The 19,565-nt window shown below is 47.7% G+C and overlaps 1 protein-coding gene across 1 annotated transcript in view; it reads right to left on the bottom strand.

The window, feature by feature from the left end:
• Positions 1 to 5,447: 5,447 nt before the first annotated feature.
• Positions 5,448 to 19,565, bottom strand: part of NOS1 (nitric oxide synthase 1) — a 93,314-nt gene continuing 79,196 nt past the window's right edge. The window contains exons 21-28 of the mRNA XM_004379038.1: positions 17,998 to 18,167; positions 14,380 to 14,590; positions 13,590 to 13,677; positions 11,938 to 12,059; positions 10,623 to 10,771; positions 8,596 to 8,790; positions 6,717 to 6,835; positions 5,448 to 5,480 (exon numbers count right to left, since the gene is read on the bottom strand). Of these exons, the coding sequence (XP_004379095.1) occupies positions 5,465 to 5,480; positions 6,717 to 6,835; positions 8,596 to 8,790; positions 10,623 to 10,771; positions 11,938 to 12,059; positions 13,590 to 13,677; positions 14,380 to 14,590; positions 17,998 to 18,167 (1,070 nt within the window). The 3' untranslated portion in view covers positions 5,448 to 5,464. The remainder of the gene's footprint in view (positions 5,481 to 6,716; positions 6,836 to 8,595; positions 8,791 to 10,622; positions 10,772 to 11,937; positions 12,060 to 13,589; positions 13,678 to 14,379; positions 14,591 to 17,997; positions 18,168 to 19,565) is intronic.

The following is a 19,565-nucleotide window of genomic DNA, read 5'->3' as shown; positions in this document are numbered from 1 at the left end:
AGAAAAGATTTATCCAGTGAAATGTCAATACTGCTGAGGTTGAGAGACCCGGGCCTAGAGTCTCCTAGAGTTTAGAAGCCAAAGTCTGGGCAATTTGATGTCATGGAGTCATTATCTAGAAGACAATAGGAAGCAGCAGTTGGGTCAGATTTGTTCCTGCCTGCCTGGGCCACCTCATTAATAACAGGCTCTCTTCTTGACCAGGAACCCTGGTGGCACAGTGGTGAAGCGTTCGGCTGCTAACCGAAAGATCAGGAGTTCGAATCCACCTGCAACTCCTTGGAAACCCTATGGGGCAGTTCTACTCTGTCCTACAGGGTCGCTATGAGTAGAAATCGACTCAGCAGCAATGGGCTCAATGGGGTTCTTCTTGACCAGGCAGACATGTTTTGCTTGTTCACAACTGTTCAGATATTCAGGGCCAAAGCAAATTCATAAACATACTAAGGCGTATTATTTACTCCAGATTACCTTCTGATCAAAAAGTGATCATATTTTGCATGTGGCTTTCACAGTATTAATTGAAAACAGACTCAAAACAGACCCTACTTTCCAGGGGTGAAAGTGTACCTAGAACCTCGGGTCTGGGACACATCAGTCTTTGGGGAAAGGCAACTTTTCTTCTTGGACCGTTTCGCCACCAGGCAGGGACCCAAGAGTGGGGTGGGTGTGAGAGAGAGGAGGAGAGGCCAGGCTGGTGTCAGCTCCTGGGGACAGGCTCTGTTGAGTCGTTGGGGAGGCAAAGGCAAACTCCCTCAGTCTCTCTGATCCATCCTGGCTCTGGTCTTTAATTCTTGAGTCACATGGGACATTTGAATACTGGAGTCTTTAGGAGGGTTGAGGGAAGTCCAGGAGTGTAGACAGACTATGCAGGGAGCCCAGATTGGTGTTTCTTCCTCCTTGTCACTTGCAGCCAATCTCAGACTAACTTACCGATTCAGACAGAGGGCTTTGAGGGTAAGGTGGGCAGGATAACATGCTGAAGATCAAAATACACAAGTGTGGCCCGAACAAAAAATACCTACAAGACCAGGGTTTTCTTAATGACCAAATTAAAAGGCCATACTGGGGGCCTGTTGCTGATGCTGTAGGGGTGACGGGACCCAGACATTTGGCTTGCTCATCCTGGTAGGAACCATCTTCCCTGTGAACTGGGTCAGAGAACCTCTCACTTGTTTTGGACTGGGATGGTTCATTTAACGTGTCAACCTGGCTATGCTATGGTGCTCAGTTGTTTGGGTCAGACACTAGTCTAGACACTGTTATGAAGTAGTTACATGCGATTAAGTCAGTTGGCCTCAAGGAAAGCAGACTACCTTCCATAATGTGGGTGGGCCTCATCCAATCAGTTGAAAGCTGGAAGGCTGTAAGAGCAAAAAGGGAGTTTTTCCTACGTTGTATTCTGTCTCTAGACTCTCTCTCTCTCCAGCTGCTGTCAAGTCGGCTCCAACTCATGGAGACTCCATGTTTGTCAGAGTAGAACTGTGCTCCATAGGGTTTTCAATGACTGATTTTTCAGAAGTAGATCACCAGGCCTTTCTTCTGAGGAGCCTCTGGGTAGACTAGAATTGCCAACCTTTTGGTTAGCAGCTGAGTACATTAATTGTTTACACTACCATAGATATTCTGCCAGAACACACTTACTTTTCTCCTCACCTGACCTGCGGATTTTGGACTTGCCAGCCCCCTACAATTGTGTGAGCCAATTCCTTGAAGTAAATCTCTCTCTCTCTACAGTATGTATAGCATATATATATATATATACACACACATAGTATGTACGTGTATATACATATATTCACACAGTATATACAGTATGTATGTATGTGTGTATATATATATATATCTCAATCATTGGTTCAGTTTCTCTAGAGAACCCTAAGACGTGAACTTAGGGCAAAACCTGATCCCTTTGGAAACCAGAAGCGGGTGGCTTCCGAGAGCATGTTTGGCAAGAAAATCCTGTGGTCTTTAGGCCAGTGCCGTTGGCTGGAGTCAGTTTTCTGTCTGGGCACCTGGGCATGGCTGGACCATAGAAGGATTCACCTATTGTCTTAGGGAGAAGCTGGCTTTCACATTACCGCTTCAAATGCCTCTTTCCTTTGAACCTGTTTTCCTCATGAGACCCCTTTCTCAGCTAATGGTGAGACTCTAATTTCTCATTTGTCCTCACCCTCTGCAGCAGGCGGGCTCCCAGGTCTTGTAGATTCAACCTCTGCAATATCTATCATTACACCTGCCCCTACTCTCATGCAAGCCTTGGTTACGGCAATAATCCAGCACTGGCTCAACTGGCCAGCCATCCACACTCTGTGTTGCCTCCAGAACATTCTTTTCCAAGCATAACTCCAACTGCCTTAATTTCCCCCTTTTGAAAAACACTCCTGAGGATTCCCTGTTTCCCACTGAATAAAGTCCAAATTCCCTGACATGCCACTTATATCACATAAACACGGGCTGGGTGAGGATCTGGGCTCAGGTCGGCTTCCGAAGCTCCACTTGGTGGGTCTGAAGCATTCCCAACAAAGGAAGACACCTGGCTGTCTCACACCAAGGAAACTAAGGAAGCTCCTTCTCCTCTCAGGCAGTGTAACCACATCAGTTCTCTCACAACACAAGGTCCAGGAATTCCAGGAACTGGATTCACAGTGCTGCTGGGAGCCACGGCTGGTTACTGTTTATGGGATGTCTCGTTCCTCCTGGCCAAACTCTGTATTACAAGATCACTTCAGTTCAAGGTGGAGAGGGAAAGAAATGGCCTGCAAGCTGGGTAACCCCCCAAAGGCCCAGTAAACCATCTATTTGCCCTCTTATTGCTAAATCATATTTTGCACACCTTCGGTTAGAGGTTCGTCTACCTAGAGGTGCCTCAGAAGAAAGGCCTGGCGATCTACTTCCGAAAGATCAGCCATTGAAAACCCTATGGAGCACAGTTCTACTGTGACACACATGGGGTCGCCATGAGTTGGAATTGACTTGGCAACTGAGTTTTTTTATCATTGGCTACTGGGACTGAACTAAAACCTACCACAAGGGGGAAGTATTTACCCATCCTGGACCAGTCTCTGATTTTTGATACGTTACTCATTACAGCGAGGCTTTCTGTTATTAGGAGTTCTGGCAAATGAGAGAAACACAGCAGACTAATCTCTTGTCTTCTAGCCAGGAGTTATGCAGCAGCTCGTGCTGGGGGTTGAAAGGTGTTTACTTAAAAAAAAAATCTTCGGGGAGAAAGATGAATCTTGGTTACATAATGCTTTTTTGGACTCCTTGCTCCCATCTGCTTACATGCTACCAGAAAGGCCTGGGTATTTACTAAAAAGGTACCTGGCACATTTAAGTGCTCATATGTATGTATTCAGTGATGTTAAAGCATTCATATTTAAAGCTTGATTTGGAAAGCTACTAGCAGCTGGAGTCACGTTTGCGGGAAAGAAGAGGTTTACACTTGGCTTCTCTCCAGGTTAGGAAGGGTCTGGTGGAGGCGGCTGAGCATTTGGTCTTTGTGTTCATGGAAGACTGAGCAGAAGACAGGATTAAAGGCAGGAAGGATTATAACTGGCATGAAGTCACACTGCATGTGCTGGAGGCTGAGACACCAGTGGGGGCTGCCAAGGACAGTGGAGAAGGATGAGACATTGTTTGCTCTTTAGCTCTGAGTCTTGGAGGTGGGCTCCTCTGGGGTCTTGGCTCTCCTGTTGTAAGGCCCCTTTAAAGAGGACCAGGGCTGCTGCTGTTGTTGGGTGCCGTCAAGTTGATGCTGACTCACAGCGACCTCATGTGACGGAGCAGAACTGTCCCATAGGGTTTTCTAGGTTGTAATCTTTATGGGAGCAGATCAGCAGGTCTTTCTCCTGCAGAGCTGCTGGTCGAACTGCCAACCTTTCAGTTAGCAGCCTAGTGCTTAACTGTTGCGTCTTGCACAGTATCTAAGGGAAATACAGTTTTTCTGGACAGCAAAAAAAAAAAAAAAGAAATAAAAAAAACAGGGTGGGCTGAATGCTACCCTACCATCCCTGGGAGCCTAGAGCAGATTCCTCGAGGCTGAGGGTCACCAGAATGTCTTGGCTGTCTCTGGGAGCTGCTTTATTTTGAATTTTAGCACTTACGGGTGGAACGAGACTGTCACCATGGCAGGTTTACTGGAAGGGAGAAATCACACTGGCCCCAACTCCCACTGAAGACTTTGCTCTCCATTCTTGATCAGAGTTGAGGGTAATTTATTTGTAAAAATTCTGTAATCAGGTTAAAAAAAAATTCTGGGACCATTCTTAGAAGGTCAAAGGACTGGGCCAGGTCCTTCTCACCCTGGGTTGTATTTCTTAGAGAAGCAGCAATGTGGTACATCATTCCAGCGTCCCTCTCCAACCTGTTTTTCTCCAACTGGCTTCCAATCTTTTATCCCCAAAGGCGAAGCAAGGAGCTCCATTTTGAGGAATAAAAAATCACACTGACGTTCTTCATTGATGTTGTTTCCAGTCTCCGAAACTTTAAACCTTCAGCCCATTCATACCCTTTAGCTTCATGATATCACAAGAGAAACTGAGGAAAAGTGGCTTGTCCAAAGTCACATGGTGGGTCAGTGGCAAAGATAGGAAGATTCTTATTTCCAGCATGCTCCCTTGGACGATATTACTTCTGGGCTTTGTGGGTGGGATTGTCTGGGGAGAGGGCTGATGGATGTGACCGAATTAAGAGATCGTGGTTGCGGTGGGTGATCCATTAGATGGTTATTTTTCCATCTGGGCTCTGCTAACTGATGTCAACATCTAAATGCACCTACTTCTGTGATTCCTCTTTCACTGGGAGATTTTCTCGTAATCATCACCCCCTTCGTGAGCCCTTTAAAACCAGGACAGTTAGGGCCCCTCCAAGTGTTTCCGGGACACTTGCACTCACCCTTAGTTATGGATGCGTGAAGACTTAATCCAGGTGAGGGGCCCGTTCCTTGGCACCGAGGGTCTGTTGGCAACACACTTGCACAGGCACAAGGACAGACAGAGACCCAGGCTCCTGACGTGCACACGCACGAATAACAGGTCTTCGTAAAAAAGGAGATGCTGAAGGACAGGCTCAGAAAACTCTTCAGTTCAGTCCCTGCAGCCTGTCCGGGGGGACCGCAGAACACAAACCCCAACATGAGCGACAGCCATGCACCCATGTTATGCCCTTATCAGGAGGACAGAGGGGGGAGACAGAGTTTCATAAGGGCCACTGTGGAGTAGAAAGCCGTTGCATTGCAGCAGGTGAACTCAAGGAGAGAAGTGAAGAGGGCCCAGGAAACCACGGAGGGGCGACACCCCAGAGGAGGGAACCAGGACGCAGTGACAGGACGCCAGGCGCAGCGAGGTCACATGGAGTCCATAGAAAAGATTCAGCAGCGTCCGCACTTACAAAACCTCAGCCTCCCTGGCCGCAGCACCGGGAGGCTGATCTGTCATTCATCCGGGCAAGAGGGATCCAGTTAGGAGCTGAAAACCCTGGCAGAGGAGAGGCAAGGACAGAGTTAGTAGGATAGGAGCAAGACTGTTCTGGTTTCTTAAAGCGACCCAGTAAGCTCAGGGTTCAGTGGCATTGTCTCTTTCATTTCCTCATTCAAGTTCCAATGTCTTCGGCAGGAGCTGATACATAGTAAGGGCTTGTACTGTTGAATGAATGAATGAATGAGTGAATGAATGAATGGATGCTCACCAACCCAACCAGCAAGGGAAAGGGACAGTGAAAGGTGCTTTGTGACAACCTAGGGAGTTACCATCTTAAAGGCAACGGTTGGAAAACCTACAGGACACAAAAGTATTTTTGAGGTTGCCATGTTGTCTCAAAGTCCCTGGGTGGTGCAAGCGGTTTGCGCTCAGCTGCTAACTGAAAGGTTGGTGGTTCGAACCTACGCGGTAGTACTGCAGAAGAAACGCCTAGTGATCTGCTTCCATAAAGACAACAGTCAAGACAATCTTATGGAGCAGTTCTACTGTGACACACACAGGGTCGCCATGAGTTGGAATCGACTTGATGGCAATGGGTTTAATTTTGGTTTGGTTATGTTGTCTTAAGGGAAAAAGAAAAAAATAAGGATGCTGAGTTTAAGAAATGAAGCGTGTGCCCTGTGCTACTAAATTTTGTCAAAGAGACAGCTGAAGTCTTACCTAATTTAAAGTGCACATGTTTGTGGTTTGGAGGGGCTCTGTGAGAATGGGGTGGGCAGGGCATTTGGCAGTAAGCTCATGATCAAGGTTGATGTGTCAGGGGGCTAAGGTAAGGTTTAGACAGTGAGACTCAAACTGTTTCCAAAAATTTCTAGAGGATGAGTGGAATTGTCAATAATAACATTAATTGTAATTTGCACCCGTGGAAAAGGCGGGTGTAGCGGAGGCCGGAGACAACCTACCACTAGGGGACACCCCAGGAGGAAGCCAGCATCCAAAGCAGGGGTCTCCATACTTGAGCAGGCCTCAGAGCCCCCTGCAGGGCTTGTTAAAACACAAACTGTTGTGCCCAACTCCAGGGTTTCTGATTCAGCAGGTCTGGGGCAACACTGGGGGAATCTGCATTTCTAACAAGTCAGCAGGTGATGCTAAAGCTGCTGCTGGTCCAGGGAGCATTGTGGGAACCACTGACCCAAAAGGGAGCCACGGTAAATGAAGTCAGACACCCTTGCCCACCAGGACTCCACGAAAGGGCTCTGCCCACCCCTCGCCCATGGTATGGAACCGGCTTACTCGTCCGTATCTTTTTTGCTCTCTTCAATGAAGGCAATGGACTCAGATCTAAGGCGGTTGGTCACTTCATATGTCCGCAGGGTGACCCCAAAAATATCCTCATGGTACCGGTTGTCATCCTAGGGGACAGAAACAGCCAGGGAACAGCCCTCAAGTGCCAGGCAAGAATATGGAGGGTTCTAGACAATGCCAGCCCTGGAAGGGAACTATACCTAAAGAAGACGGTTCCTGAGGAAACCAGGCTGAACTCAGTGTCCCCTGGATACCTTTGGTCTGCAAGACTGTTTCAGTAACACCCTCCACCCTCCAGGGTATGGGACTCCTCTGGGGTAGGCTGCTGCTGCTTTGTCCATTCTGAGGTCAGAAGTGATGAGGCAAGAGAGAAGCCTCACCATTCTTCCTTTTCCTCTCTCCTCCTCGTTTCTGTAAGTTCAGACCTGGGGAATGCTGGATTTAGTGCGAAACATCATAGCCCGAAGAAACCAGCAGAGATGGGAGGAAACAAAGTGCCCGCTTAGCACTCAGGGAGCACTTCCCATGGCTGTCCCAAGTGGAGACTTCCTGGGTACACGTGAGTGTCTCCAAAGATGGGCATCTTTGTTCAGCTTTGCCCAGAAACAAACAAGAAAAGAGGAGGACCTCCCCAGAAGCCTCAAGAAATAGCACAAATGACATTTAATTTGTGGCATCTGAGAGGTGCTGAAGTGCGGGAAACTTCTTCAGCAGAATTCAGAGACAGACGGCAAAGAGTATCCTCAAAGGGCAGTGGACCGAGGATGAAACAGGAAAATGCGTCTACATCCTGGTACAGCTGTACTGGTTGTAAAAATATTGGTAAATAGCCACTGCCCAAACCCTCTGGGTGCTGCCCCTGACCTCCCAGCTGCCCTGGTCCCTTTCCTGGGACCCCCTGGACCTCCCCATGATCCAGAAGAAGTGAGCTCCAGTTCTGGGGGGGCAGTAGTTGGGGAACACACATTCACAATGATGTGGAGTTCAGTTTTGGCATTTCTTGGTCCTGAAGGTTTGGAAGACAGTTGCCCACCTATATTCTTGGCTGGGGTGGTTTTTCCACTGTTTTCTGCAGAGTCTGGAAATCTATGGACGTGTCTCCCGAGGGTCATATCAAAGAGGCCGAGTGCATGGGGGACACCACAGCTCTTCTCTGACCCATTTCTACCAGAAAGTTCCTTTCTTACTTACTGGGGTTTAACACAGACTTAGACCAAGGGCTTCTTCTGCAAAAATGTTTGACCACGGCTCAGTGAGGGAATCATGGGATCACCCTGGAACTTTCTGAAGCTCTGGGATTCTGTTTTTCCTATTTAGGGCAGGTGCTCACACAGGCACGACTTTGCTTACCAGCTGCCATTAACCTCTACTGGGCCTTTGTGTAAATTGGGGAAAAGGCACCTCTCTTTCTGGGTAGACAAATCTCCATGCCAGGGTGCACAGCCTGGAGAGCCAGGCATGAGGTGGCTTTTAGCCTCCACCTGCCCCCTTGGACAGATTCCCTGTGCAGTGCCCAGCCTGCACAACTGCTCCGGGGCAGTACTGTGGCTTGGTTCCGAGGGCAGGAAAAGTTAGGTTAGGATTGTCTCTGGCCTGCAACACAGAGGTCCACTCACTTGTTACTCTGACACACCAAAGCCCCAACCATATTTAATACAGGCACCCACACCCGTACCCCCAGTCTTCTTTCCTTGTCTCTCAACCATGGTTTAGAACCGACCGTGTCCTCTACCCCGAGTTGCAAGTGGGAAAACGGGAGCAGGGATGCCATCATGGCTCCCCTAGTCATCAAGACAGGTGGGTGAGGAAGAGGAAACAAGAAACCGGATCCTGGAAAAGGGATCCGAGAAGCCGGCCCACCACTCACCCTCAGCCTACTGACGAACACGCCGGCGTCCTCCACCGAGAGTTTCCCCTGCTGGGTCAGGATGCGCTGGATGGCTTTGAGGACATCAGCAGCCATGGTGACGTCCCCGCAGACATAAATGTGGCCCCCTTGCTCCTTCAGGGCTCGGTACACGGGCTCCGCCAGTTGCTCTTGCAGGATGTCCTGCACGTACTTCTACAGGGAGCAGGGCGGGGGGACCAGTGAGAAGGGGCTGGGCTGCTCCTGTGTTTGCTGGCTTCCCTCCAGGAAGCAGAGCCTGAGCAGGTAGTTTATTTTGTGAGGGGATCCCAGGGAACAGGAGTGAGGGACTGGGAAGAGTGAGGGAGGGAAGTGAGAGCCAATCCCAAAGTGTGTGAATGGGTTACTCCTCACTTTGGACAACTGGAGCTCAACTCTGCTGAGCACCCTCTGGGGAGCTATATAAAATGCACCCCAGAATCATCCCCTGAAGAGGCATAAGAGGGGGGCATTATCTACCTGCTACTCTCCCCCAGTGGTCAATGGTGTCTCTGAGGAGTGTTAATACCTGCACACCTCCAGGTATGGGGTTCATCATGGTAGGTATTCTATGCCGGGTGCCAGAGTAGCCCTGGGGCAGACAGCAAAAGGTACAGGGGCCAGGTGAGGGGCTGTCAGGTTCTGCCTGTGCAGAGCTGGCTGCTGCAGCAATAGCCGGAGTACAGGTGGGCCAAGAGGCTGTGAGGCGGGCACAAGAGGTGTCCAGTACAACCCCAGGGAATGTGCCTGGCTTCTTCAGGATGCCATAAACCTGTCCAGGAGACTCCTTCAGGCAAGGCCGACATTCAGCACAGCTGGGCCAGTTGTTAACCTTTTTGTGACTCAGTTGTTTTTTCCTTTTAATTTTTTGTAAGTACTATGTGTTTTCAGTAATGGAAGTCATGCTGAATCACTAAGTCTGTCTGAATTTTTGATAGGTAATATGGTTTTTGTTTTATGCCTCATTCTACAAATCATATACTTGGAGTCTAGCGGTGCATATGTGTACCCCTTGTAAACACAAATTCTACCCCCAGACTCCAGAGGTACATATGTGTACCATATAAAATTTTTCAAAATTCGTGTTTTTTCCTACTAAACATTCAATGATTCAGCGCCACCTCATACAATACTCTGTAAAAACATTAATTTGTGGCACAAGCCTGTTCTTTCCATTTCAAATTGTTATATAGGGTCCTGCCTGCTGGCAGCACATACTATCAGTGGGACAGGTGCTTCCCAATGAACCCCAGAGGTACAAAAATAAGTGGTAGCAATATATACCACCAGTCCTGAAAGGGTTTTAAAACACTGGCAAATAGCCACTGCCCAAACCCTCCGAGTGCTGCCCCTGACTCCCCAGCTGTCCTGACCCTTTTCCTGGGACCCCCTGGACCTCCCCATCATCCAGTAGGAGCAAGCTCCAGTCCTGCCTGTGTCCATTCCAATTAGTTGATGTCTCTCATGAGCTGTTAAATATTTTAAATAGATATGTTTCCTCTCCATAGCTAAAGTCCAGAGCAATTTCATAGAAGGGAACTCAGGAAGGGTAAGAAGAGGGCAGAGGCAGTGGTGGTTCTGTGGTAGAATTCTTGCCTTCCCTGCGGGAGACCTGGGTTCGATTTCCAGCCAAACACCTCAAGCACAGCCACCACCCCTCTGTCAGTGGAGGCTTGCATGTTGCCACAATGCTGAACAGGCTTCAGCAGAGCTTCCAGACTAAGGCAGACTAGGAAGAAAGGCCTGGCGGTCTACTAAAAATCAGCCAATGGAAACCCTATGGATCACAACGGTCCAATCTTCAACTGATCATGGGGATGGCACAGGACTGGGAAACATTTTGTTCTTTTGTACATGGGGTTGCCATGTGTTGGGGGCCAGTGTGACGGCAGCTAACCACAACAGCAACAACAAGTGCGTGGCTCCTAATAGCAGGCTGTGCATGCTTGTGTATGAGCGCATGTGTGTGTTGGGCTGGGGCGGGCGGACTGTGAACAGGCTGGAGTTACCTTTGGTTTCTCTGGCTCCCGGGAATAGGCCGTATACAGTTCTCTGAAGACACCCTTGTTCTTGGCCTGTAGGGTCTCTTCCTTGTAGATGTGGTCTATCTTGGATTGCCGACACCCGAAGACCAGGACCATGGGGCAGGGATTCATTCCTGGGGGCCAGGAAGACCTCATGTCACTAATGGCGCTGATGCCTGATTTGGGGAGGTGGCCCTGATGCCAGCAGTGGGGTGCTGTGACCTTAGTGTGTGCCATGTAGACACAGCACATGAGCACTGGGGATTGGTGGGTATATGCACACGTGCATACACGGCACATATGCACACACATTCACATGTGTACATACCTGCACAGAGCTCAACCCACATATACATACACACGTGCGCACGTGCACACAGTTCAACTCACACATGTAAACACATACACACACATACACATGCACACACACTAAAGGAAGTAGGTAAAGTCTGTTCAGACTCTGGCAGAATATCTGGGTGCCTGACGCCTTCCTTCTACCCCCTGGCTACTTAGCAGCCCCTACCATTGGTTAGTGCTAAGAACCCAGCTCTGGAGCTAGACTGTCTGGGTACAAACCCCAACTCTATGTGATGGTGAGCAACTTACTTAACCTATCTATGCCTCAGTTTCCCCATTTAATAACAATAGTATCTACCTTGTAAGGTTATCGGGATATAAAGCTTTAGAACCATTGCTGCTAATAGCAAGGCCTTTATAAATGGTAGCTATTCTGTTGGGATGACAGCTCCATGGAGGCAGGGTTTTTTTTTCCCCCATCTTGTTCATTTAGATGCCCCCAGTGTCTAAAATAGGGCTTGGCACTTATTAGGTACTCAATAAATCCATGTTAAATGCATGCTTTCTCCTCTCAAAGTTGATTTGTGCTGGGTCTCACAGAGCAAAGTCTGCTGTTGAATAACAGTCTTCAGGACAACCACATACATGCATCCATTTGATAAGGCTTAATGCCTAGCCCTTCTGGTGCTATTAGAATTTTAATAAAAGGTTATATCTTAACAGTCAAAGAAACGTTCTCTGAGGATGGAAATTCAGGATCTTAAGATAGGCTGTGGATAAGATTTGTTTGGACACAGGATTTGAATAATACCATAATACCATGAACTTTACCTATGGGCCTGGTTAGTCCTACATCCCCTCTATTGCACTCCCCCAGCCCACACTGTTCCAGGCAGTGATGCAATGAGTGACAACTCCATCATTCCACGAGGCTGCTGAGACACAGGTGGGCCTCCCCAAGCCCAGGGGGTGAAAAGCCAGAGGCTGCTGGATGGTGACCCACCTTTGTGTTGGATATCAAATTGTCGCTGCTGCCAGAAGCTTCGGAAAGGGGCGATGCCAGTGCCCGGGCCAACCAGGATGCAGGGTACTTGGGGATTTCGGGGAAGGTGGAAGCTGGGTGCTCTGGACAGGGAAGAAAGAGTCAGTAGGCTTGCTGAAGTCAAATCTGATCAAGAACAATTGAATTTTGGGTAGACCAGATGGCTGTCTTGGGTAGAAACATAACAGCTCTTGTGCCCATTTTCAGGGTGGGGGCCCCACAGCTTTGGGGAATTCCAAGAACCAGAGGTCTTCAGAGCCTGAAAATCCCTCTGCACTCCTATTCGCTGAGCCAAGCTACAAAGGGTGGTGGGAGTGATTTAACCCGGGGTTTCTCAACTCTGGCACCACTGACATTGGGGCTGGATACTTCTTTGTTGTGGGGGCTGCCTTGTGTATTGCAGGAGGCTGGGCAGCATCCCCAGCCCCGACCACTAGATGCCAGTAGCCCTCCCAGCTGTGACAACCAAAAGTATCTCCAGACATTGCCAAATTTTGCTTGGGAGGCAAAACCACTCCCAGTTGAGAACTACTGACTTAACCATAGATGAGATCTCCTTAAATCAGGGGGTCAGTGTGCAAAGGATCATCTGGGGGGTGTTAAAAGTGCAGATTCCTGGGTCATGTAGTAGTGTGGATTCAGGACTCTATTTTTGAAGGAAGCTAGGGGATTCTGATGCCGGTAGTATTTAGACCACACCTAAAACATTCTGCCCTCAATAGTTGAGAAAAATGGTTGGCCAAGTCCACCGTTCAGGCAGAGAGGTTACTAATACTGGTTGACAAAGCAGGTACCTATAGTGGGCCTGGTGGTACAGAGGTTAAGAGCTGTGGCTGCTAACGAAAACGTCGGCAGTTAGAATCCACCAGGCGCTCCTCGGAAACCCTATGAGGCAGTTCTACTCTGTCCTATAGGGTCGCTATGAGTCAGAATTGACTCAATGGCAATGGGTTTGGTTTTTTTTTAAGCGGGCCTAAGCTCAGACATACCATTAAAACTGAGTTTGGGGCAAAAAGTTCAAATTGACGGGGGTACTCAGATCTTCCCCGTCTCTAAGAAACTGGGGACAGATGAGGGTGGCCAGTAGAATTTGGACAGAATTTCCACCAGTCTGTAAATTCCATGAAGGCCGTGTCTATGTTTGCCTGGTTCTCCACCACAGCCCCCGGTATTGGTTGTTGTCGAGTCAATTACAACTCATAGCAACCCCATAGCACAGAATAGAACTGCCCACAGGGTTTCCAAGACTGCAATCATTATGGAAGCAGACTGCCGCATCTTTCTACCATGGAGTGGCTGGTGGGTTCGAACTACTGACCCTTTGGTTGGCAGCTGAGCACTTAACCACTGGGCCACCAGGGCTCCTCCATTGTAGTGCTAGCATCTAGCATGGTCCATGCACTTGATAAACATTTGTTGCATTAGATTGAATTTGACTAGAGGACTTACTTAGCTGGCCATGTTCCCTGATCCTGTTTCCTTAACAACCCATCTGACCCATCCATCTCTCTAGAGCACCGAATCAATCTTTCTGGCTGGTCTACCCACCTCAACTCACAATGTCAGTATCCAATCTGGGGGTGGCTGCTCGTTTCTCCTCATTTGCCACTTACCCTCTCACAAAACAGGGGACCACTTCGTCAGCCTGTATCTGGTTGAGCCAGGAGGAGCACACACCATGGTGAATTGGTCCTTCTCCATCTAGGAAAACAACCAAAGTTGTCTGGCTGGGCTACTGCTTCCAAGCTTCCCCCATCACTGACCTTCCTTCTCCCTCTAACATAGAAAGCTCCCAATGCCAAAGCCAAGTTTCTGTCCTGAGTCCATTGTTTACTGCCCTTGCTTTGAAAGGGAAAAGGAAGATGGTCTTGCTGGTGTGAGCTTGTGGCTATGCAGTGGACCACAGCTCTGTTGGGTGGGAGTGGGTTGGATTCCAATCCTGCCCACTGAGGTCTCAGTGGCTTGCTCGGATCCACATTTGAATTGCTTTGTCAAGGAGGGAAAATACTGGAACAGAGGCTGGATCATCTGACTGACCTACAACCAGCTGGACATCATGCAGCAGAGAGCGTACCTAAAGAAATGGGGGTGGTGGCATGTTCTAGTTGCTGCTTTGGGGGGCGGGGGGCTTGAGGGGATGAAGAGAGTACAAGAGGATTTCTGGCTCTGGGAGTGGCTGAGCCTTCCAAATGCATACCTGGCCTCCTTCCTAACAATGCACAGCATTGGCTCTGCCTACAGGGACAGGTTGTCTGACTTGCTTCTTCCCTCAGTTTCCTAATCTTGGGGCTGGAGTGCCTCCCAGGGATGTGGGATTTGGCTGGTGGGCAGTAGTTCTGGCAGACCTGCAGAGGTCCCTCAGGGGCAACGCAGACTGGGAGGCTCTCCCAGGTCTCTGCCCACCTCGGGTGCGGTAGGAGACAATGGCCACAGTGAGGTGAACCTCGTCCGGGTACATGTCTGGGGAGGAGCTGATGGAGTAGTAGCGCGGCTGCAGCAGGGACAGCTGGGTCAGGAGCAGAGTGGCGGGCATCTGGATGGACGAGAACTCCTCCAGCACCTCCACGATGGTGGGGTTCTTGCTCCACTTCCATTCTTCATACTCCTGCAAACCCTGTGCCAAACAGAGGGACAGAGCTGCAACTCCACTCCTGGCTCTTATTTCCAGTGAGGGCTTAGCAACTTGCAACTCTTGAAATATTTCTTCTGGTGCTTATTTTCATGTTTCTAAATAATATGCACTCACTGAATTAGTCTCTTTCTTCCTGTCCACCATTCCAGTCTCTTCTCCTGGATTGCAGAAGAAACCTAAGCTTGGGATTTTCTTACTGGAAGCTCCCAATAGGAGAAGCCTGGGTTGTCCTTCTGGGTAGCATTCTTACTGAGCAAGGCTTTGTAGCAGCTTGGGGCAGACTAATCCTTGGTTTCTGAGCAAGGGTGGTAGAAGCTGTGTTTGGTTCACCCTGCCATCTGAGACTTCCTGTATCTAACAGGCCTACCTACTGGTCCTTTGGATCAGAAAAGATACCATATTTAAGCCAGGGCACTGTGGGATTCTCTCAGTTTCTTTTTCCTCTAAGCATGAGCCAAGATGAGACTAATGGAAGATCAAGGGTTTCAAAGGAAGGAACAAAAAGAGGCAGAATACCAATTTCTACTGTGGCCAGACAAATCCAAGACCCAAGAGGGTCACTCTCGTTCTGTCGGGTCTTAGTTAGAACAAAGGGAGATGGTCAGGACTAACCAAAATGGAGTAGCCAACATGACAAGCGTCTTGCAAATATGAAAACCGCACCCCCTTCCTCAAGACTGCCACCTACTGGAGAACTGTTGTAATAACTACACAATTCTCCAAAGACTATTAGGTGAAAGGCACCCCCTAGGGTTGTACAAAGGAGTCCCTGGGTGGCACAAATGGTTAGGGGCACAGCTACTAACTTGAAGGTTAGTGGTTTGAATCCATTCAGAGGAACCTCAAGATCAGTTGATATGACTACTATTCAAATTTACACACCAACTATTAATGCCAAAGATGAGGAAATTGAAGATTTTCACCAACTTCTGCAGTTTGAAATTGATCAAACATGTAATCAAGACGCATTAATAGTTACTGTTGATAGGAATACAAAAATTAGAAACAAAGAAGAAGGATTGGTAGTTGGAAAACATGGCCTTGGTGACAGAAACGACGCCGGAGATTGCATGATAGAATTTCGCAAGACCAACGACTTACTCATTGTAAATACTTTTTTTCAACATAAACAGTAGCTATATACATGGACCTCACCGGATGGAAAACAGAAATAAAACTGACTACATCTGTAGAAAGAGACAATGGAAAAGCTCAATATCATTAGTTAGGACAAGGACGGGCTGACTGCAGAAGAGACCATCAATTGCTCATATGCAAGCTCAAGTTGAAGCTAAAGAAAATTAAAACAAGTCCATGAGAACCAAAATACAACCTTGAGTATATTCCACCTGAATTTGGAGACCATCTCAAGAATAGATTTGACACACTAAACACTAATGACCGAAGACCAGACGAGTTGTGGGGTGACATCAAAGATAGGATACATGAAGAAACCAAAAGGTTATCAAAAAGGCAAGAAAGAAAGAAACGACAAAAATGGATGTCAGAAGAGACTCTGAAACTGCTCTTGAACATAGAGTAGCTAAAACGAATGGAAGAAATGATGAAGTAAAAGAGCTGAACAGAAGATTTCAAAGGGTGGCTCGAGAAGACAAGGTAAAGTATTATAATGAAATGTGCAAGACCTGGAGTTAGAAAACCAAAAGGGAAGAATGCGCTCAGCATTTCTCAAGCTGAAAGAACTGAAGAAAAAATTCAAGCCCTGAGTTGCAATTTTGAAGGAATCTATGGGCAAAATATTAAATGATGCAGAAAGCATCAAAAGAAGATGGAAGGAATATACAGAGTCACTGTACCAAAAAGAACTGGTCAACATCCAACCATTTCAGGAGGAAGCATATTACCAAAAACCGATGGTATTGAAGGAAGAAGTCCAAGCTGGACTGAAGGCAGTGGCGAAAAACAAGGCTCCAGGAATTGATGGAATACCAGTTGAGATGATTCAGCAAATGGATACAGTTCTGGAGGTGCTCATTCATCTATGCCAAGAAATTTGGAAGAGAGCTACCTGGCCAACCAACTGGAAGAGATCCATATCTGTGCCCATTCCAAAGAAAGGTGATCCAAGAGAATGTGGAGATTATCGAACAGTATCATTAATATCACAGGCAAGTAAAAAAGTGCTGAAGATCATTCAAGAATAGTTGCAGCAGTATATCAATAGGGAACTGCCAGAAATTGAAGCTGGATTCAGAAGAGGTCATGGAATGAGAGATATCACTGCTGATGTCAGACAGATCTTGGTTGAAAGCAGAGAATACCAGAAAGATGTTTACCTGTGTTTTATTGACTATGCAAAGGCATTCGACTGTGTGGAACGAATTATGGATAACATTGCGAAGGACAGGAATTCCAGAACACTTAATTGTGCTCATGAGGAACCTGTACATAGACCAAGAGGCAGTTGTTTGAACAGAACAAGGGGATACTGTATAGTTTAAAATCAGGAATGGTGTGCATCAGAGTTGTATCCTTTCACCATACTTATTCACTCTGTATGCTGAGCAAATAATCCAAGAAGCTGGACTATACGAAGAAGGACGTGGCATTAGGATTGGAGGGAGACTCATTAACAACCTGAGATATGCAGATGACACAACCTTGCTTGCTGAAAGCGAAGAGGACTTGAAGCACTTACTGATGAAGATCAAAGACCACAACCCTCAGTATGGATTACATCTAAACATAAAGAAAACAAAAATCCTCACAACTGGACGAATAAGCAACATCATGATAAACGGAGAAAAGACTGAAGTTGTCAAGGATTTCACTTTACTTGGATTCACAGTCAACACCCATGGAAACAGCAGTCTAGAAATCAAATGATGTATTGCATTGGGCACATCTGCTGCAGAAGACCTCTTTAAAGTGTTAAAAAGCAAAGATGTCACTTTGAGGAATCAGGTGTGCCTGACCCAAGCCATAGTATTTTCTCTCATGTACTTTGGACATGTTATCAGGAGGGGTCAGTCCCTGGAGAAGGACATCATGCTTGGTAAGGTAGAGGGTCAGCGAAAAAGAGGAAGACTCTCAACAAGATGGATTGATACAGTTGCTGCAATGATGGGCTCAAACATAGCAATGATTGTGAGGATGGCGCAGGACCAAGCAGTGTTTCGTGCTGTTGTACATAGGGTCACACTATGAGTTGGAACCGACTTGATGGCACCTAACAACAATAACAACAACAGAGGCACGTCAGAAGCAAGCCCTGGTGATTTACTTCTGAAAGTTCACTGCCATTGAAAACCCTATGTAGCACAGTTCTATTCCGATACGCATGGGGTCACCATGAGTCCGAGTTGACTGGAAGGCAACTTTTTTTTTTTTTTTTTTTAACTTGAGTTGTATGAGGCCCAGGGATCCACCTTGCTGAGGACCAGCAGACGCTGCTTCTCCTTCTCATTGGTAGCCAGGGGGGCAAACTGCTGCAGCTGCAAGGGCGTTGGCGGCGTGGTGATGTCCAGGTAGTACTTGAAGGCCTGGAAGATGGTGCAGGGTGGGAGGCGGTGCTCATCTGTCCAGTTACTGATGACTCCTGTGGAGGTACAATGGACATGGGGACTAGGTAGGGAAAGGTAAGTCTGAGCTGTAAGGGCTTGGGTGCAAGTGGGGAAGGCCAGTCTGTTCCTGGGGCAGAGGGTGGGCCTGTGAGCAGAACTGTCCAAGAGTCAAACAACCACTCAGCTCTCTACCTTCCGTACTCTGAGTCCACACCCAGGAGCGAGCCTGGTTCCTGGATCCTGCGTCTCTACCCACGTCCCAGGAACTATGGGGTTACCTCATGTGTGCAAGTGGCTTATCCAACAACCAATTAGGTAAACTGGTCCCAAAATTTAAAAGTAAGAATAAAAAGAGGAGAATCAATATTAAAATAGCATGAGACATTCCACTAGCATTCTGTGCAGTAAGCCCCAGGTGAGCACAGGACATGAGTCTATTTTGATTCTGTATGACCACTCACGGTGTCGGTGGGAGCAGGATTCTAGAGTTTAAAAATGACAAACACACGCAACACTTATCTATTGTTGTTACTTACTGTCCAGTCAATTCCGACTCATGGCAACCCCATGTGTGCAGAGTAGAACCGCTCCATAGGGTTTTCAAGGCTGTGACCTTTCGGAAGCAGATCACCAGGCGTCTGGGTGGGATCGAATTGCCAACCTTTTGGCTAGTAGTCACATGTTTAACCATATGCACCACCCAGGGACTCCAACACTTATCTAGCACTTTCTATACTCCGAGTACCTACGCTCAGCACTTTACAGTATCAACTCATTTAACCCTCACAACAACCCTAGATAGTGGGTGGTGTTACTATCCATTTTATAGACGACAAAAATGGAAGCACGGGGAGCTTAAGGAATTTGCCCAGAGTCACACAGCTCGCAAGGGTGAAGTAGGGTAGTCTGGCTCCAGGCTTTGTTCTAACTAGTACACTGTATGGCCTCTGTATTTCTCATCCAACGTGGCTTCCAATGACAAGCCTCTACTTGACTCTCAAGGGCTCAACCCAAGACAAAAAGCTCAGTTCCAACACGGGAGGAAAAGCTAGCTGGATTGGATTTACTAGGAGAGGTATATCTCTCCAAAGTATTGCTTTCCTAAGGGCTTTTCAGTAGGGCTTGGCTGTATATTCTTTTTCACATTCTGTCGTGACTTTACCCCTGACACCTTCATAAAGACAATATGTCACTGTATCACAGGCCACCATGTCTAAGGCCACTGCATTGCCTTACACCTCATGCCTGAGCTCACCTGTGCCTACGGAGATGAAGCATTGAGACAGTTTGCCTCTCAAAGTACTTGAATGTCAATGTCAGGGATGATTACTTCAGCAGGTTGGAACTTGCTCTAATGAGGTCCAAACTGTGGGTTCAATCCCATTGAGCTTCATACACTACTTTTTGATTCAAGGAGGGGTAGGGTCAGATTC

The sequence above is a fragment of the Trichechus manatus genome, unplaced genomic scaffold (assembly GCF_000243295.1).
Source record: "Trichechus manatus latirostris isolate Lorelei unplaced genomic scaffold, TriManLat1.0 scaffold00061, whole genome shotgun sequence".
NCBI classification, from domain to species: domain Eukaryota; kingdom Metazoa; phylum Chordata; class Mammalia; order Sirenia; family Trichechidae; genus Trichechus; species Trichechus manatus.
Note: the sequence above shows the minus strand (reverse complement) of the source record. Positions and strands in the feature narration are given on the sequence as shown.